General features: G+C 37.1%; 1 protein-coding gene across 1 annotated transcript in view; it reads right to left on the bottom strand.

Annotated features, from left to right (window-relative positions):
• Positions 1-22,224, bottom strand: part of LOC137401552 (uncharacterized) — a 36,620-nt gene extending 14,396 nt beyond the window's left edge. The window contains exons 1-2 of the mRNA XM_068087969.1: positions 21,202-22,224; positions 4,207-4,350 (exon numbers count right to left, since the gene is read on the bottom strand). Coding sequence (XP_067944070.1) covers positions 4,207-4,350; positions 21,202-21,724 — 667 coding nt within the window. The 5' untranslated portion in view covers positions 21,725-22,224. The remainder of the gene's footprint in view (positions 1-4,206; positions 4,351-21,201) is intronic.
• Between the last annotated feature and the right edge of the window lie 3,189 nt (positions 22,225-25,413).

Here is a 25,413-nt window from a genome sequence, read left to right as displayed (position 1 = left end):
AAGTGCATTTTGGGAAGGCTTTGCCTGCCACTCTTCGCGAAATTTGAACAGCGCTAAACTCTTGCGATGACGCAAGAGTTTAGGTGGTGCTTAGCATGTAGGTTCACATTACACTGATAGCCTGATAGCCAGTCACCGGTACTTTGCGGCGTATACGGAAACCAGGCTTGAGTGATGTTTCCAAAACTGGAAAAAAATTGAAAACTCAAAAAAATAGTAGAAATAAGTTTAGAAATGTTTACATTTGTGTTTGTTTATTATTAAGTGTTTGTTTAGCTATTAAGTGAACGTAAATAAAAAGATACAATCTTTCCCTGTCACCCCTCCTCCTCTTCCTCCGGGCCGTGCCTCACCTGTCACTGAGGTAAGCACCGTACAATAAAACCTCTTTTTTACTGATTTTATTGACATTTATCATACATCAATATTATTTTCATCATTGTGTGTTATTACTAGTTTATTTATATACAAATTGCTATACTAAATGTTATTGAACTGCATTTTTGGGGTGGTTTCATATCGTTAGAATACATTAATGCATATTAAATTATTTTACCGTACTTTTCGGACTATAAACCGCACCCCTATATAAGCCGCATCTGCTTTATTTTCCAAAAATAATAATAAAACAATACATAGGCCGCAGAACTCAAGACGGTGCTTTTCACGCGGCAGTAACTTTGCTGTTTAAAACGAAACAGTGCCGTTAGGCACTGTTTCATATTAACCGACACTTTTTAACATAGTGTCTAACGGAACAGTACCGTTAGGCCTTGTTTCGTATTTTCTTTTACCGCTAGAAGGCGCACTAACCGGAGAATCTGGTTAATGCGCCCTAGCGGTGAAAGAAAAAGCCACAGAACAGCCGCACTCTTATATAAGCCACATGGCTCAAATTGTCAGAAAAAGTTAGCGGCTAATAGTCTGAAAAGTACGGTAAATGGAAAAAATTGCTTTGAGATACAATTTTTCGACATACGACGATGGTTATAGAACGAAGGAAATTCGTCGCTCTACTAGTACCGTACTAGTATCTGGTGTGATTGAGCTTGAACCAACACGACCTCATCCGCCGAGCTTTTTAACGACTTCATCCGACAGATATTCTTTTAACATGTCAATAAGCCATTGTTCGAGATACAAATTGGATTGAAACAAACTATCGACACAAACTGGTCAATACATTTGAAGATCGATAAAATTATAGCCATGAACATCGTGCCATGTCATTGTGTAAGCGAACATTGACATAGAATAAATCGATAAAATTAGATTAATACATTTGAAAGATCGGTCCTGTCTAGTAAATATTGCTTATGAACAAAAATTGGCCCTGAAAGATCAATCCTATTGAGCCAGAAAGGAGCCCTAAAGTCGCAAAACGGTAAATATGGTAAATGATTCTGAGACCTAAGAGGCTGAGTTACCTATTGTTGCTATTGGCCATGACAACACGTGCATAGTTAGTACTTCGACATTCATCGACGCATAGAATACTTCGACATTCATTGACGCATAGAATCAATGTTTCCAAGACACGGTAAATCTGCAAGTTTGTCGTCATCCGCAAGATGAAAAAGGCAAAAATCTGTAAGTCAAGTGAGTTTTGTTACTAGCAAATTTTCATCGAATATTTCATGATTGCCAAAGATAGAACCAGCACTTGCGAATGATGCGCAAGGAAGCGCCGTGCAAGCCATTCCGTTTTAAATATTTTCCAGGCTTCATTTCGTTTTTATTTCGATTTGGGAAAAAATTCCAAATGCGGAACTATGACTTCGGGTGTAAAAATCATTATCTTACAACAAAAGCACTCGCGTTGACCCGCTGACAGCCCGCTGACCCGTTGACTCGCATCACGCGAATATCCATTGAAACACCACACGGTAACTCGATATTCTCCAAATCCTCGTCATGGAAACATAGAATGTGAAGCGTCATGGATTAGGTTAAAGAAGATCAATAAAACAAAATATCATGAACTGATACGACAACTTTGCATTTTTGCAAAAATTTTAGAGGATCGATTGAATTTGTATTACGAATATTAGCTGCATATCTTTCGATTCGAGAGCCATAAACTGATAATCAAATGGTCACTGTCCTTGTAAAGGTCAGAAGTACGAGAAATGTTAGGCATCAATACCTGTAATAATCCAACTCCATACCAATGTATTTTTATCGGTTTTGACAGCTATATGAATAATATAATAATAATGATGATAATATGAATAATGTATGTGAGATATACAGTTGTGATAGTAGTAAAGTCTACATCCTTTTACGAAAATCGTTAAAGGGCAGGCGACTTCACCACAATGAGGGGTGGTTTTTTAGTGACATTGCATGTAGGGGCCTAATCGTTTAACACAACTATATGCTAGCAGCTGAAAACAAACTGCAACTCTTGTCGTTAATCTCATGTAGTTATCTACTCGACTAACTAAAGCATTCAATTCATGTTACTGTATCATTTTCTTTAAAGGTTGACTTGCAACAAAATTCACATTACTGTTATTTGATATGAAAAGATTCACCATGTCTTACTCTGTTGTGTTGTAGGTGCAAAATATGTGGAAAGGTGATTACAAGCTCTTAAAAGCTCAAAAACAAACAGAAAATCGCAGCCACACGAGACCGCCGTAGTTTGGATTCCCTTTCCAAAACGGCTCAAATGTGATGTAGTTGTGAGAGATGGTTTCTGTTTACACTTTCTTGCAACCTTATTCGTCGAAATATTTTCACAAATATACTTCACGCATTCAATAAAACTATGACTTTTGTTATTACGCGTCTGTTTTATCGTCATTGTAATGCTGTCACTTTTAGCACTGATATCTTAAAACTTACTGTAAAAAATCGTTAAACTTTTTAACCTTAGCTCAAAGGAGTACATATCATTATCTGATAATCATGACGAGTGTGTTGGTCACCTGTAATAATCGAAAAGTGCTGCAAAAATTATTTGCGAAGTATTGGGTCACATGATCAGAGAACGACTTGACGATTGAATAATGCCGAAACAAAACTGTAAAGTAGCGAGCATCTATATTTGATCCGGGGTCTTCGGTAAAATCCGAAGTGTTTGTCATAAACTAGTAATACGATAGGTTTTATATTGAGCTTTGTATTGGCCTTTCAATTCACGTGAGAACATACGTGACAAGACGATAACCAAATTTCGTGGTTATGTCATCGAAATAAAGAGATTTCAATCTACGGCGCTTTTCATTTTTGAGCTTTTAATAGCTTGTAATCACATTTCCACATATTTTGTACCTACAAGACAACAGAGTAAGACATGGTGAATCTTTTAATACCAAATAACTGTGATGTGAATTTTGTTGCAAGTCAACCTTTAACTGAGGCGAGCTAATATTTGCCATGAAAACAAACTTTATTGCTAACTAGCTAAATACCTGGCATTGCTAGAGTAATAAAAGTATGTAACACTATGGGGGCGCTGTCAGTATTTTGAGAAGCCGTTGCAATGATTTTAAGTCTGTTTCGAGCCACTGTCTAGCAATGTATTATTTTACATTTCAAAGTGATTTTATCAATTATAATATTAATGATAATTAATAAGTAATAACATAAATTATATTATTGCTGTGGTAATTGATTAGAATTTTGTTTTTATAAAACTCGTTTTAATATTACAAAAGCTGATCATGCAGAGTCTCACCAGAAACATGCAACTACATGAAGTATTACGTATGCAGCGGTAAAGATACGCATGATCGGCAGGGCTGGGGGCGAGTCTATAATTTGTTCTAAAATGAATTCAAATATGAAAACGTTATCACTGCATAGTTTGTAGAATTTTTATACCAAGTCCCTTAAGATCATCTTGAAAAAGCTTTATAATCTTTTGACACAATTTACATCGAAGAGATTTTTCTCAAGAAAAATGTAGTTTTACGAACGGATGAAACATTCCCTTATGAAATCAAGATAGAGGTGAAAAATCGCCAGCATCTGGGAATACTCAAAAACTCGACAGCTAATCAGGACATCTATATTCCACTCAGAGAGTCAATATTTCCTTATCATTTGTGACTGCAAAGCACAGAATGCATTTATCTGTGTAGGAATTAACCTTGCAGCTAGATACTATGTGATACTATATCATTAAACATACTATGTGAGAACATAGTATGTTTTTGCTAACATATCAAGTGTATTGAAAAAAGAAAACAAACTTACCAGTAGTAGTTGGGCGCTGATTGTGTGGAACAGGGGCTATAACTGAGGTATGAGCGGCTAAAAAACGTCTAGAAGGAGTTGTGCCTTCGATGGAAAGTAAGGCCTGCGCAGCTTCGGCCCTTCTCGCGTGCTCTTGCTCATCGCCTAGAAAATTGAGACGAGGCATACTAATAAGGAAAACTAAAAACTTTACACATGCATCGCTTAGTCACACTTGTGGTATTATTAGCTAAGAGTAATTTATGACATACAGAAATCTAGCTAAATCTGTAAATTGCCAGCTTTCTTTTATCAATGCTTTCTAGGCACTCTAAGGAAAGCCCCAATGTACATCGCTTCCTGAGTTTACCCAGAGTTCCCTGTCAACAAGCTTGGCAAATGGCCAACATTGGTTCATCCAGGGATTCGACTGGAATTGCCAAGACATGCTTGTCATGCTAAAAGGCATGTGTTCTGGTATTTCAACTTGTTGCTGAGGAAATAGGCCATTCACGCTCGACGAGCTCAGGCTACATCAGGCTACAGATTTGTACATTACACCCATCAGGAACTTGGCTAGTCCTCAAGTTGTTATTGAGGATTTCTGTTGGGTAATACATCACAGCTAACCTTCCTGTGAGGCCATTCACTGCTATGCTTTGCAATACTTGCAAAGCATAGCAGTGAATTGCAGCAAGTGTATTTGCAAATCAAATACACTTGCTGCTGCTCTCGGTGCTTGTATTACCACCGCGGCGCGGGTGAAGTCTCTTGAATTACTGGTACTGGCAATTGCTGGTACTTTCTGCCTTGACTGCCGTGACTAGCCTTGACTGCCTGAACTTACTGCCAATTAGTGGTACTGGCATTACAGCTTTCTACTCTTAGGCCAACCCATTCGGGCAAATATATGACCATCACTAACTTTTAGCTGAGAATTAGTCGGTTTTCTCTAAAACTAAGAGCTCTTGGTAACAAGAGAATGAGAAATGAGTGATGGAAACTATGGATAGGCTCGTACGGCAAGCGAAGGACAAAAGTACAGGTCAAGGCCAGACTGTGGCGAAGTGAGTAGGGTGTTCCAATAGCGCCTAACCGGTAACTAGATAATGAAAGCGTGCATAGCTATTTAGTTCCTTGTTCTCCTTGGAAATCCCAGCGCAACCAGTTCTATGGATACTAGGTCCTACGAGTGATGCGTTAGTCTAGGCCCTCCAGCAGAAGGAATGCGGAAAAGAGGTTCAAGGTCGCGCGCTCGATTGTGGCACTTTTCACCGTGTAACAGTTGAAAGGGAAAGAGATTCTCAGAATCTGGTTAACATATTTTACAGACTCGCTCTGAATGGTTAGTGTCTGCTGCGGCATCTTTAGGACTATTTGTAGGTACAGTCATACCTCGACATACGCTTGAAATGCGTTCCTGGGCTGAGCTCATATGTCAATTCTCTTGTATCTCAAATCAATTGTTTCTATAGAAAACAACTAAATACAAATGAATATGTTCCCAAATAACTAAAAACAGGATATTACCATGGAACAATGTGTTGTTAATCGTTCTAATTCAGTACCTAAGATAACTAAGTTACAAATACCTATCCAGTGTTTATGATCTGGAATAAAATGCAGCATTATTATATGCTGTACTGTATGGAGTTCTTACCTGTATGGAGACAGACGTAGCGACTAATGGCGGTTTTAGAGAGACTTGACAAGTTTGGGCGCTACAGTTTGTGACACTAACATAACACAAACTTTAAACTTAACTTAAATGAATTTAGTTTACTATGCTCACACTTGAAAATAAGTTTTAATCTTAGACAAAACTTAATTTCAATTTGTCATAATTTTTCCTTATTTTTAACATCTTCTGACGGATTGGCTATTTTTGCCTCGCTTTTAGCCAACGTTTTTAAAACTTTGTCCTACTATGACAAAAAGACCAAACGATGTTGTTCTCATAAGCATCCTCTCGTATATTCAGCTACTGATAACTGTCTCGCATGTTCTTATCTCAAACTTGTCTTGTACTTCAAGACAAAAATTTGCTCAGAAATTTCCTTGTATCTCAAATTTCTCGTATGTTGGGGCACTCGTTTGTCGAGGTGTGATTGTACTTACGATTTCCTACACTTGAGATGTACGCAATGGAGGTACATGTGAGACATTCAGATTTCAAATGCGCACCCTTCAGACATGTGGAAGACACAGGATAGTTTTTACCTTGACTACAATAAACAAGGTAGGCCTACACGATTACAAAGGTAGCTACAGGTTCATCGACAGCCGATAAGCGAATGTGTTGATGCATCATAAAATGTCAAGGCTGAAGATCTGTATAAATGTGTGAACATTTTCAGGGTACAATAACCAAACGCTTGCCCAATAACAAGCCCATTTACGTATGATAAAAGTTTTACTCGGATTCATTTGCGGTCATCGACAGAATCATTCCAGTCTCAGCCAACGTATAGAGGACAACTCTAAGATTATGGGTAGAACTGACAAATGTTTTTAGCCACCCCAATGCACAGTAGATATTTTTGTCATACTATCACTCCAGGGTATATCCAGGGCACAATTGGAAAGACTGTTTATTACACTAGAGAGTGATCTGTACTCAAAAGTTGAACAGTTGTATAACAAATTGTCATCTTGCATTTTTTGTAAATGTGATCTAAGATCACATCTCAGATCACATTCTCGGATCACATTATTCTCAGATAACTTTTCTTTAGTTACGTTTATCAAGTTTACTACAAAGCTGCTGCAATTATATAAAAACAGATGGTGAACCCATTGTATGGCAGCATTAGTCATCAGTTAAAGTACTATTCCAATGACATCGAGGTTTAAAAGCTCAAGATTTAGAGGATTTGTGTTCTTTTTCAAACCATTACACAGACTAGGTAAGTTTTTTAGCTATGGAACGAAATAACGAATTATGTTAAATTCTTAGGAAAATGCCTGTTTTCGGGTCAGGGGTTGAACATTTGTTCAAATTTTACATGTTTAAATTGTATATACAATTGTAGGTTGAGGTGATCAGAGGGTGGAAGTTGAGCAGTTTTATTGAAGAACCATTGCAGTTGGATACCAGCATTACTAGTATAAAGTAGTGATGTAATGGTAGCCGGATGACTCGGTAGTTAATTTCAGTGGCTACCGCAAGATGTTTCTCTTATCAGTTCTCAACGCAATAACTTCTATTGTTCTTCAACTGTGAAGACAGCATTTAAAAAGTTGTATTGACTCGATACAGCTGAATCAGATCAGCTGTATCGAGTCAGATAAGTCAGACTCTCCAGGCAGCTTATTTATGATTGAAAATGAGGAACATTTTATTCCAAGGTTTTGGAGCTTTAACTCTTTACCTGCTGCGCTAAATTCGCTAACCTTACCAAACTAATTCAAACAGCTTTTGGAAAATTTTATATTTCGCTAGTATTTATGCATTATCTCGAGAATCAATGCAGATATAGTTGTACTGTTTTACTTTAAAAGCACGCTTCAAGTTATTACATATGGTCATGTTTTACAAAGTCACTTGCTTATGGCAAATACGCAGGAAATACATAATTATTATTATGCTTTTTCCATCTGTTAGCTAAGCAAGAGAAATGTATAAATTCAATACTACGTCTAGAAGCTGAGCGATCAATAGTTAAGACCAGGTATAGACTGCTAAGCATCCACGGCTTCAGCTAATTGGTCAACAAGCTCAATGTGGTACCAGAACTGGGTGATGTGTGATGCTAAAATAAAATGTGTTGCAATTCGACAGAGGTTGAGGAAAAACCGGCAGCTACGAGAGGTACTGTTAGAACGCTTATGTTTTTAACAGTTACCTATGGGTTACCAATAAGTTACAAGGTACCCAAAGGCTACCAAGGGAACACTAACAGGTCGCTAAGGATTACCAAAGAGTTACCAAGTTGCCATCAATGAGTTACTAACAAGGTACCCAAGGGTTACCAATGATTTACTAGTAATGTACCCAATTGTTACTAACGAGTTAGGCTTCCTAACAAAGCAATCAAGGATTACTAAGGAGTTACTAACAAGGTACCTAAGGATTACCAATGAGTTACTAAAAGGGTACTCAAGGACTACTAAAGAGTTACTAACAGGGTACCTAAGGATTACTAATGAGTTACTAACAGGGTACTCAAGGATTACTAATGAGTTACTAACAGGGTATCCAAGGACTACTAATGAATTACCGACAGTTACTGACTGACTCTCTACAAGTTACTAAAGCAGCATCTACAAGTTATCAAAATGTTGACAAAGACTACAACACATTACCTAGCCTTAGTGATGATTTACTAATGATGTATTTATAAGTTACCGACGACCTACAAAATGTACCTAAGTTAGTAATACAGTAGCTAAGGCTATCATATCTATAAACTGATAATTATGGTGAAGTATTCATCTGGGCTTAGATGGAGTTTGCTAGAAGTCAGAAGCTTCGACTAGAGTCAACCATGACTTTTACATCAGCATGGCGTGTTCTGTAAAATGATGAGTCTTTGGTTGCTGCATCATAATATTTTGCCGGGTTTGCACTGGGCGATTGTGTCAGACGTGTTAGACAATTTACAGTTGAAACAACCACCATTGGTCATTGGTTTAACAGCCGGGTGTCAAGGTCTCATCTACTACAATCGTTTTAGCATGATGTAATTTTTATACTCTGGCCGATAAGAGTTATCTAACTTACTATTGCCATATAGAAATAGAGAAAGTCTTTGTGCACTAAGCAAGATTGGAGCGCGTACATAACTGTTATTGGAAAATCTGGTTCACAGGCTTCTATAGGCAATTAGTTTAAGATCATTGAGATTTGCTTAGTTGTAGCTACTAAATCATGTTCAATGGAGGCAATACCAGTCCACGCTATTGCCAGTGCTAGCTCCATTTCCTTATCAGCCGTTAAAAGAGGATGACAGTGATAGATGGATTAGCTCATTGTAGATGACACGCCACGCCCACACCTTAATGGACTAGACACCGCAAGCAAAAATCACCTAGATAGCGGAATGTCAAGCTAGCGCTAACGGCAGCGAGGCTAACAGTTCAGGAAGGGCAAATGTTTATCTTAGCTCCTTCCAACACTTCCCTGACTGTCCCAGCTGTGATTAATTTAGAACTATGTGGATTCATGAAAGCGAAGATGTCCTTGCTATTTCCTCAGTCGCTGTCCCTGAGGTTTCTTTAGTTACAAAGGTCGTCGAGGTCACCTGTCACGATCTGTCATTCCTTAGAAATGAAATGCTCAGCCAGGCTGTGATCGAAAGTTGTGCCATACAAAACGATCGGCTGTGTTTACTGAGCAAACATCAAATACTAAGTGGCACAAGGTTCCTGGAAACTAAATAGAAAGTTGGGACAAGAACAAACATCCTCTTCGGAAATCTGAAGTTAGATGAGAACTGTATTGTTGAAACTTGAAACGGTAGAAAGTTTCAGTAATGCGCTAGGCTATTTATAAAACAATTGAAGTACGTACAGTATATTGTATATCCTAAAGAAACTTTCTTCCAAGACCAAAGAATGCAGTGATATTATAGCCAAAGGATGTAAGCCAAAGTACACTGCAGCGAACAGAGCCAGAAGGTTCTTGTGTTTGGCAATTCAGATGTCAATCTCAATATTCTATCTGTTTATCTGGCTAAGTCTGACATGTTAACTAACATAAGCATGGCAACTAACATAAGCATGGCAACTAACATAAGCATGGCAACTAACCTAAGCATGTTAACTAACCTAAGCATGGCAACTAACCTAAGCATGTTAACTAACATAAGCATGGCAACTAACATAAGCATGTTAACTAACGTAAGCATGGCAACTAACCTAAGCATGTTAACTAATATAAGCATGTTAACTAACATAAGCATGTTAACTAACCTAAGCATGGCAACTAACATAAGCATGTTAACTAACATAAGCATGTTAACTAACATAAGCATGTTAACTAACATAAGCATGTTAACTAACATAAGCATGGCAACTAACCTAAGCATGGCAACTAACCTAAGCATGGCAACTAACCTAAGCATGGCAACTAACCTAAGCATGGCAACTAACCTAAGCATGGCAACTAACCTAAGCATGTTAACTAACCTAAGCATGGCAACTAACATAAGCATGTTAACTAACCTAAGCATGTTAACTAACCTAAGCATGGCAACTAACATAAGCATGGCAACTAACCTAAGCATGTTAACTAACCTAAGCATGGCAACTAACCTAAGCATGTTAACTAACCTAAGCATGTTAACTAACCTAAGCATGTTAACTAACCTAAGCATGTTAACTAACCTAAGCATGTTAACTAACCTAAGCATGTTAACTAACCTAAGCATGTTAACTAACCTAAGCATGTTAACTAACCTAAGCATGTTAACTAACATAAGCATGTTAACTAACATAAGCATGTTAACTAACCTAAGCATGTTAACTAACCTAAGCATGGCAACTACAATATTTGTGAAATTATATGAGTACAATTAAACACAACAAATTTCTGTTATATGGTAAGAGTCAATGAAGTACCACAACGGAGAGTTTTCTGTAACAACCATGGTAGAGCAGCATGAGCCTAAGGTAAAACCAGCCTCACTTGTATTAGTTACCATATTATAATATTATATATATATTATATTACCAAATTCAGAAGTATGTCTCTCCGACGTCTGAGCGAGATCTTATGCTTATTGTTACCACGTTTATCATGTTTTTAAGATAGCTACGGATACAATGGTTTAAAATATTTAGTCAACAGAGTTTATGCAAGCATTTGTTATGACATCCTGCTCTGCTAGTTCAGCTTTCAAAATTGTAATACCAGCTCAGGTCTGCAAGTGATTAGGAACTTGATGACTTATTGAAAACTTGATCAAGCCTGCAGTCGGATACAATGGAGAGTGCAGACACGTCTCTCTTGCATACCACTACCAGTTTGTCTGACAGCGGCTAGAGCCTTACCACTGACAAAGCAAGATCGGCAGACTGGGACTACCTGCTATCACCTTGTATTTGAACCTGACTTGGTTATTATAAGTGATTAAATGTTTCGCTACCGTGGGCCTATCGGCCGTGGGCCTATAGGCCTACCGACCTATCGGCAATCGCGGTAATAGAAATATAGGCTGCCAACGTTCATTCAATGCAGAGGAAGCGTCAGGAACTTTGCGAGAGTGCGATTCACTAAACAATTTTGTGCTCATCTTCTAGAGGATTTTGTTTTGAATAATATGCATTTTACAATAAAACGATATCTGCATTGATTCTCGAGATATTGCATAAATACTAGCAGTATATCGAATTTTCGAAAATCGGTTTAAATTAATTTAGTCAGAATAGCCAATTTAGCGCAGTAGTGAAAGAGTTAAAAGTTAACTGACAGCATTCTAAAATTACATCTAAATGTATTTATAATAACATCCATCGTTTTTTTTGATATCATCACCCTGTTTGCACATGCGCTCGTCCACGAAAAAGCCGCCATCTTTGTAGAAAACGATTGTCATTCTCTTGATTAATAGTATTTTTTGGTGCTTTTTTGATACTAAAATAAAAAATTTTCAAACAAAAGCATTGTTTGCAATAATTAATTGCAGAAGCTTAGTGTTTTTAACGATAAAAGTTGTCCATAAAGATGGCCGACAACGATAGAATGACGTCGCGAAAAAACGAAGGATAATAATGATAATAATAACATTTCATTTCTCGAAAATGCTTTTAATGTTAGAAGAACAGAGGACAAGTTTTAGAGATGAAAACATCTCTGATGCAACGTCCAGGCTGTGACACAAGTAGGTCATATTGCCAACAAAACATATCGTCAGAGTTGACTTCCTATGAATTATAATGTCAACGCCAACAATTGGCCAATGTGTGAACAGAATACTTCTGATGATCGCCATTCTTATACATTTCCCTTAATCTAGTCGCCACGCTAACTTATTACAGTGTCCAAAGTGGCAGATAATTATAATGAAAGGTCGAAGCAGATACCAAAAAATTCTGCGTCGTATTTATAAGTCTCGAATTGATTTTTGAACGCTGGTTATAGAATTATACCAAACGGCTTGTGTTGATCATCTCGTGTAGTGCGTCAGTCAGAAAATATTCCTTTACAAAGATTGTAAATTTAGAAAATTTTCCATAAAAATTACTTATTCTCGGAAGTCATCTGTTTGAAACATCTGCTTTGATAAATAAGCAATTCAAACAAACAAATTTTAAATAACTTAATTTAAAAAACGAGCGATTTTAAGTTGGTAATATAGTGCCGCAGCTATTTCTGGTCGATATTTTGCAAAGATGGCAAAGCATGCTGTCCATTTTCACAAGCTGAAAATGTTGATAAAACCTGGTATTTGGTCGATATTATACAGAAATATTATGCAAACCACAAGATGTAATGTAAGCTACTACCGTTAATGCAATAATAGTTTGTGGTGTCAGTTAACCCTTAGGCGTAATACTGGTTATCACTCTAGGTCATTGGTAATGATCCACTGTAGAAATCATTCAAGATTTAATGAGCCAGGTTGGCAACTTTCTACTTCCATAAAATGCTATAATCTGTGTATTGCTGTAAGAATTGAGGAGTCTTCAACCAAAATGATTAATTGTTGTGAGCGGAAACAGTTAAATGTATAACCAAAAGCGAAAATCTTTAGAAGTAATATTCTTAAGTTACGAAAAAACAATGAAATAAAGAAAATCTAAATGATTCAGAGGGTTTTATTATGAAAATAATATTGACAGCAAAGAGCTAGACCATGTTTATTAGCTGTTGACTGCAACTAGTGAGTGACTGTTGACTGCAACTAGTGAGTGACTGTTGACTGCAACTAGTGAGTGACTGTTGACTGCAACTAGTTTATTAGCTGTTGACTGCAACTAGTGAGTGACTGTTGACTGCAACTAGTGAGTGACATGTGTGGACTATTCGGCAGTGAAAACAACCCCTCTGAACTGCAGATATTTAACTTACATGAAAATGCTAGCCAATTTTGAATATGAACACATTGGATAACGATTCTCTAGGATTGCTATCTGAGAGTAGTATAGTGTAAGTGGAACAATCGCGTGTCTCTTTCTAATTACGCATAATAAACTTTTAGAAAAATTCGTGCAATACAAACCCGCTACAAATATTTCGTAAGGTTTATAAATATTGTCATCTTATATATTTGAGGAGCAATTAATAAACATATTTATACTTTTAAAGATATGTACAATATCACTACAGCGTATGCTTATCCGAAAGCCAGATGCCCTAGTAAGAAGGTGGGAGACAGTACCTACTGACAATTCTATTCAACCTTCGTGAATTGCTAAATACCAAAGCGTCTGACAGTTGACAAGAGAATAAAAGATGAGGCCTGATTTGGAATGTGAAATCCGCAACACGCATCTACAGCATCCACATCCGGTAAGCATGTTATCTCTTATTTTCCTACACGAGTAATAAATGTGAAAATAGACACGTGTTGTAAGCTTAATGTACTTTATCAAGGATCATAGCGCTGATCCCTGTACGCAGTTTTAGAGAAACAATAGTTGTAAATAGTACGTGACTTTGTGTTTTTATTCTGGCAGACAAATAAAAATTACACAATCTAATATTTTAGGATTTCCTACCGCTGCTACTGCGCAATAATCCTATGGCTGCAATAGTGTATTCTTTTCATAAATATGAAGCCTTTGACCAACACACCTGTCGGAAAACATGCCAGAATCTATAAGTAGCTATATACCTATTTAGAATAATAATAAATGAATGGGAATTTCTACAGGAAGTCAGAAACATTGAGGTTCGAAAAGTTTATCCACATTGATATTACATATATAATATGATAAATATATTATTATAAATACAATGTTACTTATATTATAAGTTAAAATAGATGTTTAACATTTTCTCTCTCAGCCAACTTGGGTACCTACTGCCTGACTTACACGTATGTCTCTCGTATTTAGTGAATAGAGACTGTCGGATTATGACCCTGTAAATTTTGTTTTTCATATAAATCTCTTTAAATTTAACTTTTTTAACAAAGTTGTATATGTGACTTGAAATACTTAGTGTTGCTTTTTAGCTTTGGAACAAACTAAAATTAAAAGGTTTTTTTCATATGAATATTTGCTCCAAGATACAACGGTTTTGACACATGAAGTAAATATGAGCACAGATTAACTTCTTATGTCGAGATGCGACCTGTTTACATTGTGTTGTTAGGTCACCTTACATTATGAAACTAGGTCACAGCACATTCAATATGCACACCTGTAGGAAAACATGCTGGAATCTAGAAGTAGCTAATGAAACGCATAGTAGTCACTGCATATGCAATATGCAGTGACATTTGCATGGGTAATCACATGGATATGGATAGACTGGAGATCGACCGTCGTACATTTGTGGTTTGACTACTATACATTCCATAGATGGATGATTAGATGTTTGTGATTGGACTACTATATATTCCATAGATGGATCATAGAACATTTGTGATAGGACTATTATATATTCCATAGATGGATCATTGTGCGTTTGTGATAGGACTACTATGCATTCCATAGATGTGTCACTGTACGTTTGTGGTTGGACTACCATAAATTCCATGGATGTATCACTGTAAGTTTGTGGTTGAACTACTATATATTCCATAGAAGGATTATCGTATATTTGTGATTGGACTATTTTATATTCCACAGATGGATCACTGTATATTAGTCCATCCAGCTCATAATCGTTGCTTTTCTGTCTTTCGAATGATGGTTTTCCTTTACGGCATTCCTTCACGTATTAAATCGCGCAAAAAACTTGAAAGTTTTTATCTTTTTCTTAAGATGTTCGCTCGTTGAGGAATACGTTCTGAACCTACGAAGCATCCTTCAATGCATGAAATGGTAATCCGCAAATAATGCAACTTCTATCAGTAATATCTGGTTGCAGCAGCAGTAAGCCTTCGTATCAATTCAGAGTATAGCAGTCACCAATTTACCATAATTTCAATTAAAAACTCACCATTATTAATCTATTAGATGTAAGCGATCAGGTTTAGGTTTAAATTAATATTACTTTAAAATAATTTTATTAAAGCTAAGTTGAATGAATGGCCATGATTTAATTACCATTTTGTTTGTCAAAGGACTCTATGTAAATGATGTAAGATAGACACTCTTTGAATGATCAGATTTTTTGTAGTTGTACACCTTGACATGTACCAAAGGACAGATGTTTATTATAGAACTCAGGGTGATTAAAAGCAAATTACACTTATACTATTTACAAGCCTTCAAAATTGCACAAAATTACAGAACAAGCATGTTTGAAGGAGACAACAGCGAACAGAGCGGATGAAACAAAGGTTCTAAGGCTACGGCGCCACACCCACAAAAATGGTGTGAGCCTGCAGTCTTTTGCAATGAGTCATGAATATTTGAAATTTAACTTCACCAGACAGGCAGACCAGCTACCTTACAAATATGGTCACACAAATCCCTTGAAATTGTCTGATATGTGATAGTTCTACTAGTCAAATGTCATGCCAAGAGCTCTCCTTACACAGATTAGAGGCAGAGCGCTGGTACGTACTACTGCGCCTTCCAAAACATGACTCGATAAAAACCGCTATTACTATGTTTCCATGACAAAGTTAATTCCCGAGTTTGTCGTCATCCAAAAGTTTCGTAAGTCAAGCGAGTTTCATTACTATAATGTTTTTATTAAATATTTCATGTATGCGAAAGATGGATACGACATTTGCAAATAGTGCGCAAGAAAATGCCGTGCAAGCTATCCCATTTTAAACATTTTCTAGACTTCAGTTGTTTTTATTTTGATTTGAGAAGTTGCAAGTGCGCAACTATGCCCTCTGGCACAGAAGTTCTTATCTTTTTTACAAAGCGCCGTGTTAATCTGCGATATCTGAATGGCTATCGAAATACTTATCACAAGGCAACTTATCACAAGGCAACTTATCACAAGGCAACTTAACGAGTGCACAACTCCGAATCCACGTCATGGAAACATAGTGTATATTCAGTAGATAAAAGCAGCGAGAATACAAATCTGGACAAACTGCAGCGACTGTGCACTTAATGATGCAAGCATAATGTCTACAAAAAGGGCTACAACAACACTCTCGCTTGGTTCTTCCATTCATAAACCAGGAAAAAAACACAAATCTGGAAAATCCAAGGATATTATGGATACTAGGAAGCGCCTATCACGTTCACATAACTGTTTCGTAACACCGAGTAGTCAGAGACTAACTCTTGGAAGGGGTAAGGGAGGGTCCAACAAAAGGTATTAATTACTCTGAGAGGCAGAATCTATTAAACACAATGCGAAGAGGCGGCCCAGCCCACCAGCGTCTGCATACACCTATGGCAGGCGTTTAACACAAACATTTGTCATTTGATTTGAGTCTTTTCAACCTTCCTTTTTCAGATGTAACTGGGAATGATTAGCTAGTAACGCTACTAACCAGTAAACATTTGGCCACGCTGACTGATGAAGCCTTCGTATTCAGCGAGCCGCCAAGTCTTAAGTGGACAAGGCTTATCACATGCTTGCTGTGGTCTTGTGACATTGTTTGAACAAGGACTCTAATTTATACCGCATACGTTATAACAACAATCTAATTTATGAAATGTTAAAAAAGGAACAATGAACTTATCAACCTCGAAATTTAACATATAACTTGTGTAACTGCATTCATACATTTATAAAATTTGCTTCAGTGTGAACGTGGATGCTATCTAAAATAGAGGACATGAATTTATACAGACCACAAAGACTGACTACCCAATCTCAACTTCACATGACATACCCAAACAAAGGGATACGCTGCGTAGCTCTGTTACTATTCATGAACTGGGAGTAGTCGAGGCCGTACCTTCATTTCCTGCATTTATGGTGGCTTGTAATTTCCTTATGCACTTTGATAATGGACCATTTTAATGTCTGGCTGGTGAAATGACAAGACAGAAGAGTTCATTTTTCTTTTGACAGTAGCTACTCGACACCCCAAAGTTGTAATCCCGATCAGGTCAACCAGTTCTCTAGTCCAGAGCTGTGCAAATCATCGGCATGTGAAATGTTAGTAGCAACTAGTCAGTAGAGTATGTCTATACTTTCAACAGTAAATAAGTCTACCAGTAAATGAATGATGTTAAAATTACTGTGTATGTTCACTCGCTAATATAATGTAGTAGAGTACCACGCCAGTAGAACTAAACCAATTCAGGTAGTAATTTATCATGTATCGTTGTTTATCAGATTTTCACAGATCGGGCTTCCGTCAAAATTCCCGCAGAAGCTGATGAATTTTCGTTGTTGATTTACTGTGTTTCAGAATGGATGAAAGGAAACTTGGAATGTTTAATTTAAGTGTAGCATTTATTAATATGGATTTATTCACCAGAGGATGGCGTTTATCAATACGGCTGAAATGTTTATTTTTGTAATGAATCCGCATTCCTCTATCGGCAAACAAGCCCATCTGACATCCACTTTTCGCAATCTTCCTCATTGAATCATGAATCACACGGTAAGAGCATTCTAGCGTGGATAGTCGATAGAGCGATCAAAAACAGGAAACTCAACAGCTGATAATAATGGATATCTGAAGTGAACTTTGGACTATCCTTATACCTACTGCTAGTAAGTCAACATTGCCATCACTGAAGTATGACAGCTTTGGAATCAGTCCAATGGAGCCCATGTGAAACATAGCCTGGTGACCATTACTGATTCTCTTGCTGGAGTGGCCTCACTTTAATACATACATTTCGGTTGTCATGCTATGCCATGCTGTACCACAAATGCATCATTCTGAAATAGTTGAAGGTTCACTTTCATAACTATACATATGAGAAAATTATTAGCGTCTCACGATGCCTCCTGGTATACCATCTATAAAAAGGAGTTTGTAGGGTAGATAAAACAGCTTTCATTCGTAACAGAATAAAATAATAAACCTCATGTCGGTTATTGATTGGAAAAATAAAAACTATGGAAAAGGTTCCTGAAACAGGATAGTCAAAGGAAACAACAAATCTCATTTACAAAGATAAAGTTAGGCCTATAGAGCCCGAAGGATATCAGAATGCGCTGTCTACCTCATGTACTGACAAACTGTACAACTATAGAACGCCAAAACATTAACAATGAATGGCGTGGTCACACAATTGTTTAATCACTTCCGGTTTATTTTTTTTAGGAGGACATATGACCAAGCCGCCTAATATCACTCTCTCACTTCTACAATGATTGGTGTGTTACAATGAAGTATCACACTGTTTCGTGTTACTAATATCATTTTGGTATGGAAAATGGTTAATTATAAACACTGGCCAACTGCAGACTGCAAGCACTTGAATAAAGAAATAAGACACTGTAAACATCCTAGTAATCGCACTGCAGACAAAAATCGGTACACAACCCAAATTTTTGCTTTTGTTGTCAATAAAATGTAGAGGTTTGTTTTTAAAAGAAATGTTTCCATGCTGATTAAAAAAATTTTCAACTGAGTCATGAGCAGTCGATGGGAAAGGGCAAAGCTGATGAGTATAAATTCACGGTTGCTAATGACTGACTGGTTGTAGTTCAACTCTTGACTCCATCATTGCGCTATCAGATCTTACCGATCAGAAATTGGAACAGTATTTGCAATATTCGCGGAGTGCTCTGACAAGATCACATAAGTGAGACCGAGAGTGACACTTTTAGCAGCCTTAGTTCGTTTAATCAGTCCATAGATATCAGTAAGTGACCCGTAAGTCAATGACCCTAGTCGATGCTGATAGATAGGCTTACTGTATACTGGCAATAAAGAATAAACCCACAGCCATTATCTCTGCTCTTCCTGGTGTCTGCAAAGCCCTTCATCTATGAAACACACACAACATTATTTGCTGGTAGGAGGGATTGTAGAGCCGGGGAGACGAGGGGGGACAGTAGTTCTGACAGGCTCCGATCCTCTTGAACGGTGCAAGCGTTTAGAGAGGGCAACTGAGTAGCAGTCTAACACTTTGCCAAACCACAGGCTGCTGTATAGATTAGCTCATAGCAGAGCCGGAATGAAATGCTGTGGGTATTGTACTGTGTAGTTGTGGCCAGCTTGTCAAAGAAGTCGATTGATATATGAAAAATGATAGCCAAGGAAACCTGGAACTCTTAGACAATGCTGTAGTGTTGATGGCTGGCCCTGTTGAGTCAAGCGCGAGACAGGAAGCGCGCATGAACAATGTAGCCCACGACTTGGCAATGGCTATGAATTTGTCCATTTCATAGGGAATGGTCATCGAGAGGCGCACACGATGGCAGCCGTGTATGACGTAAGACCCGTTCCTAAGGCGAAACTTGTTGGGAGAGTACACGGCTCCCGCAGTTGTGAATAGAAACAACACGTCAGGAACTGCGGCTAAGGTCAAATGTTCAGCTCATTCAAAGCGCATAGGTAGTATTTTAGCGTTGATAAAGGAATGAGATCGTTCATACGCCCTAAAGGAAACATTATCTTCCTCTGCACACAAAAGGTGTGTTTACAAAAGAACTATGTCAAAGGTTTTGTTTGAGAAATAATGCAGGCGGCTGCATTCAGACAGCAACAATGGCAGCTTGTTTGCAAAGCTATGAATAACACGAAGCAGTCAATAGCTTGCGTTTAGCTTCACTTGGCGACTAGGAAGCGAGTATTGCGTACAATGCTAGCTTGAATAGAGCTAGTGACGATAACAATGGCTGCTGCTTATGAAACGGCTTATGAGCCTCCTTAAGCAAATCCTAACTAAGATTGCACTCAACCCCACGACTGCCTTCGTTCTCTTTTAAATAAAACTTGGTCATTCGGTGATTTACGTAACACCATCATTAAACTGACCAGCATTCCAGACGATGATACGCTTCACCACCAGAGCGTGATGGAAAGTGAGCTTACCAGCCAGGATCATCCTGGGCCGGTACAGCGATTTCAAGGCAGATACCATTAGGGGAATACATGCGCAATGACCTCTAGGTTTAAGCACATAGTTTTTAATAGAAAAAAGCGATACGGTTGCTAGGTGTGAGTCCTCGCTTTGAAATAACTGACTGGAATAACACCATTTAACTGGTGCTATTTTTAGTAGGGGACAATGTGTGATGCCTAAAGGTATGTCCTTCTACCGGAAAGACCTATAGGCCAATGTGTTTTAGTTAAAACCAAAGATAACCAATACAGACTCTGAAGATGTCTATATAAAAAGTTTCACATGACTGAACTTCTACCCATAATTTGATTTATGTGAAAACTATCTCCTTAGCCTTTGCTGTATATATATAATATTTTAACAAAGCTATGCCCAGAAGATAGAAATGCCACAAAATAGGAAAGCTGTGGATATCAGTTTTAGTTGGATGAGCTGTGTAGCGGGTAGAACAATAACGGTAAGCGCTGAAATTAAGGAGTAAAACGATGATATTTTTGTTTTCGCTGAAAAAATTCATCTTGCCACCGAGAAGGTCAAGCTTCCCACACATGAAAATCCTTTGAAAATGATGATTTTAAAAACGATATTTTACACCCACTCATAAGGTGGTTTTATTTTACAACCACAATCAGGCTTTTGCTAGTTGCGTTGGAATTCCAGTGTGTCACAAAAGGCCAGATTTCCATTAGACTAGGAATGAATGATCCTGCCTATCCATTTATCATCGATGTCTGATTATTGGAGTTGGGCCAAGCTTCATATCAGCTGCAACGCTTCCTAATTCCTAAATGCGTTGTTAGCATACAATGGAAACGGCATTTATCTAGCCAAAGGTCCTGGCTGAGCAACTGCTAGCAATATCCAGTACAGATCTAACTTTCCCACAATTTCTCGAAAATACTCGAAAATTGCTCTAAATACACTTTTCTATGGCGAAGAGCATCTAGTAAAAATTGGATATTACCCATATAACAAAAATACATTTTAGATGCAGCACAAATTTTGGCTTACCTTGTTGGTAACGTTTAATGATCTTTTTCTTATAGCAAGGTTTTGCAGTTATTGATGCATCAACACCAGTATTTGTCAATTGACTAGGTGCTTCAGGTTTAGTCCTTGGAGGAGAGTATGCCTTATAATAATTGATGGAGAACTGCTCCTTCGATTCTTCTGTCTTTGATCCGACACTGGATTTCTTGGTACTCAAGTCTAAAGGAATATCAGATGGTTTGTTCTCTTCCATCCCTGGTGGTTTGGGTGGAGGCGGTTGTGGAACTGTTGGAATGTTATGTGGGCTGACCATTGGTACTGGTACAACCATCTGTGATGCCATCAACATGGGCATAGGCTGAGGCAGTCCAAGGGGGTTGTAGCAGAATACGACCGGCCCAGCACGAGGAACGGTTGCCACAGGGTCAGTTGCCACCTTTGGTGCAGGAACTGCTGGCATCATTGGCATCATTGGTGGCATCATTGTACGCATCTGATGAGGCATCGAGAAAACTGGCATTCCAGGCATTCTGGAGTGATCCATTCCCAATCCAATTACATATGACAAACTTTTAACGATATTATGACTGGCAGTGAATAGTATTTCCAAATCCGACTATGCTATGTCGTTACAACGTCTTCCATGATCCATAATGTAAGTACGCAGCACTTGCGCGACACCTGGTAAGACTAATATTTCCGCAGAATATCCACAATACGGGTGAGTACCTGCTTCAGTATATCGGTTGATAATTCGTTTCCCCTTCCTTTTAGTAGCCGGTAGTGCCACAAGGTAATCCGTAGTGTTCTTGTTTGTAATATTTCAACGCATCCAGTAAAGCGCTGGTCTAAATCACTAATTAGCGTAGCTCAATAAATAATAAGGAAGAAGTATTCAACAACCTACAGGCCGCTCGAACTCCTACTAACAAAAGTGGCTACACGCAAATTTTCAGATTACGAAACGTCTCTTCGAATAATGTCACCTTTTTGCTACGGAAGAAATTTCGCTGTGCGAAGTGCGTAAACGAGTGGAGCTTGCTTCTTCAGTTCTCAACGGTCACAATATTACCGATGATTCAATATTATAGCACTTGAGTGACCGCCAAACAAACATGCTTGCAGATCGTTCTGGAAAAAAACTAAAGCTAATATTATCGCCACCTAATTTTGTGTGTGAGATAGGCGCAGTGAAGCTTAGTAAATCGCAAATTGGCGAACTTGTTTCGCTATGAAAGGACATGAGGTTTGAAGTAGTAAATAAACTGAGTCTTCTGAGAACAGCGCGTATAGCTTTACATGTATACGTTGGCAACAATATAACTCACAGTGAACTAGAACGGGCTTGTTACGCAAGAAAGCCATTATTTTGTCAGACTGAAGGAAAACATTTAGGGTACTTTGGAAAAAAAGTTGCAGAAAACAACGTATCCCAAAAAGTTTCACTGATCATGCCTTCGTTCACATTTTCGAAGTGTTAGTAATCTTTTATTTTGCTGGTAACAAAATAACAAAGAGGCTCTATTTGCAAGATAAAAAAATAACGACAAGTCTCTATTTGCAGGTATATTATTGAATAAAATGGAAAATGTAAATAATTTTGAAATAATTAAAAGTCGAAAAGCCGTTAATCGGGGGGGGGGGGGGGAGGAGAAGGAAACAAAACAAAAAAATGAAGCAAATGCTTTTTTAATTTTATTTTTTCGTTTGTTTTAGCCAATTCAATTTTTACGCATTTGCATAAACTACAGTTTATCCGAAATCGGTTCAATAAAGTACAGTAAGTACATGTATAGGTAATCAGAGTAGGGTCCCTCCCTCTTTTAGAAACTTCGATCGGAATCGTACATTCGTAGCTCAAAAAGTATCTCGACTTCGAATATTTGACATTACGATTCGACTTCCTAGACGGGTTAATTTCGGGACTAGAATCGTTAGATGTATTCCGTATAGCATACCACAGGTCGATTTGAGGCGCTGCTCTATAAATTGAAACAGCAAAATGTCTACATGGCGCATGGCTATTATCAGACTGGCAAATACATATGCAAAGTAGTGCACTAGTAATTCACGAATCACCATAGATGCGATATTCAGCAGTTGATTCACAGATAGATGCAAAAATCTTCTGGTGGGCGGTGGCTGAGGTGAAGTTCACTTCCCTAAATGTATATAAACAACAAGTTTTGAGCACGAATCTACAGCTTCGCTTTATGTCATGTTTTGCAAGTGAAGATTAAAGCCATAGCAACCAGCCAGATGGCCAAGCTGAGAACAGCTCACAGACTTCATACAACAAATACACCCCATATGATATGTATGGTACCACATTCACCACTTGCAAAATAGCATTACGCAAATTGTGTTGAAAGACAATAAAAATTATATAAAGTTTTGTAGTTGATGCTTTGCATATGATTATCTGTTATTCAAAGCTGTATTGTTGATATATAAACTACTGGTCTGCTTTATGACTATTTTCCGTTGAAAATAGATAGGATTCAAGCTACATAATACGAGTTACACCTATTCACTCTTCTACTCTTTTTGTTCTGTACCAACTAAACATGCCACTAAATAATCCAATTGAAATTTAAAAATTCCAAAAATTTAATAAAAATTGAATGAAAAAGTTAATAGTTAACTGATATAGTTTGAACTATTGATAACATAATTTTTACTAAGGATAATATGCCAGCAACATTGCTGCTATAACTGTAGGAGAAAGCAACTCCAAATATGTTAGATATCATCATTGTACATTTTCTCTCATATTTATGGTTTGAGCTCTCTTTACAGAAGGCCAGATATTTTACAGATATATTTATATATCTATGTTATATTCATATATCTATGTTATATTCATATATCTATGTTATATTCATATATCTATGTTATATTCATGTATCTATGTTATATTCATGTATCTATGTTATACTCATACATCTATGTTATATTTATCTATCTATGTTATATTCATATATCTATTTTATATTCATATATCTATGTTATATTCATATATCTATGTTATATTCATATATCTATGTTATATTCATATATCTATGTTATATTCATATATCTATGTTATATTCATATATCTATGTTATATTCATATATCTATGTAATATTCATATATCTGTTATATTCAAATATCTATGTTATATTCATGTATCTATATTATATCCATATATCTGTTATATTCATATATCTATGTTATATCCATATATCTGTTATATTCATATATCTATGTTATATTCCTTAATCTATGTTGTATTCAAAAGGCATTTCATTTTTCTTTCCATAATATTGTACGTGTGAAGGCTTAGACCATTGTCTTTGACTCACCCATAATATTGCATTAATAAAGCCTGATTATCACTTGTTACGGATGTTTTTTGTTCTCAGTTTTATACTCGCGGATTGAGAAGTAGCATATTTATCCATATATAGTTAATTCTTATACTGTAGTAATAAGAATTAACTCAATCACTGGCTATCTCTACGAAGACTTATTACAATGGTACGAATTTTAATACTCAGATGTTGGTTGACCTATGGCTGAAGCGCAACCACTGGCTGGTGTTATTGTTGAATTACGAATATAATTCTAAACTGCAAGAGGATGAAACCATAACGATTTATCACTTAATTTAGTAAATAGCTATAAACCTAATCCATAATGAGCCCAAGTCACATGCTCTGAGCAAACTCAAGTCCAAAAAGAATTATGGGTATTAGGAACGCATGCAAATTAGTATCAATTTCACATTGGAACAGTCTCCCGATAAAGTTATGTCAGACTACAGACTTAATAGACTCAATAGACTTAAAATTTCAACATTTGGTAGCTTTAAAAGAGATACCAAGAATAACTTGTTAAGCCTACATTATTCAATACTGGCGTACTTTTCTAATTTTGGTGAAATGGTGAATATCTCCTTCATTGCCGAGTTACGGCACCTTCTGTAGGCCCAGCACTTTAATTAGCTATAGTGCTACTGTGCATGTGGGCCTCATCATACATTTACCTTAATATGTAGGAAATGGACTTTCATTTGTTTTTTTCACTTAATCAATATTATAACTACATGTATAAGTGTTTTTTGGTAAATGTTATATTTTTACTACTTGATGCAATAAAACACACACATACATATGCAGGCACCCATACATGTGATTTAGATGTTAAACATGTTTTGTAGAGCGTAGATTATTCCGAAAAGAAACTGATAA

The sequence above is a fragment of the Watersipora subatra genome, chromosome 8 (genome assembly GCF_963576615.1).
Source record: "Watersipora subatra chromosome 8, tzWatSuba1.1, whole genome shotgun sequence".
NCBI classification, from domain to species: domain Eukaryota; kingdom Metazoa; phylum Bryozoa; class Gymnolaemata; order Cheilostomatida; family Watersiporidae; genus Watersipora; species Watersipora subatra.
Note: the sequence above shows the minus strand (reverse complement) of the source record. Positions and strands in the feature narration are given on the sequence as shown.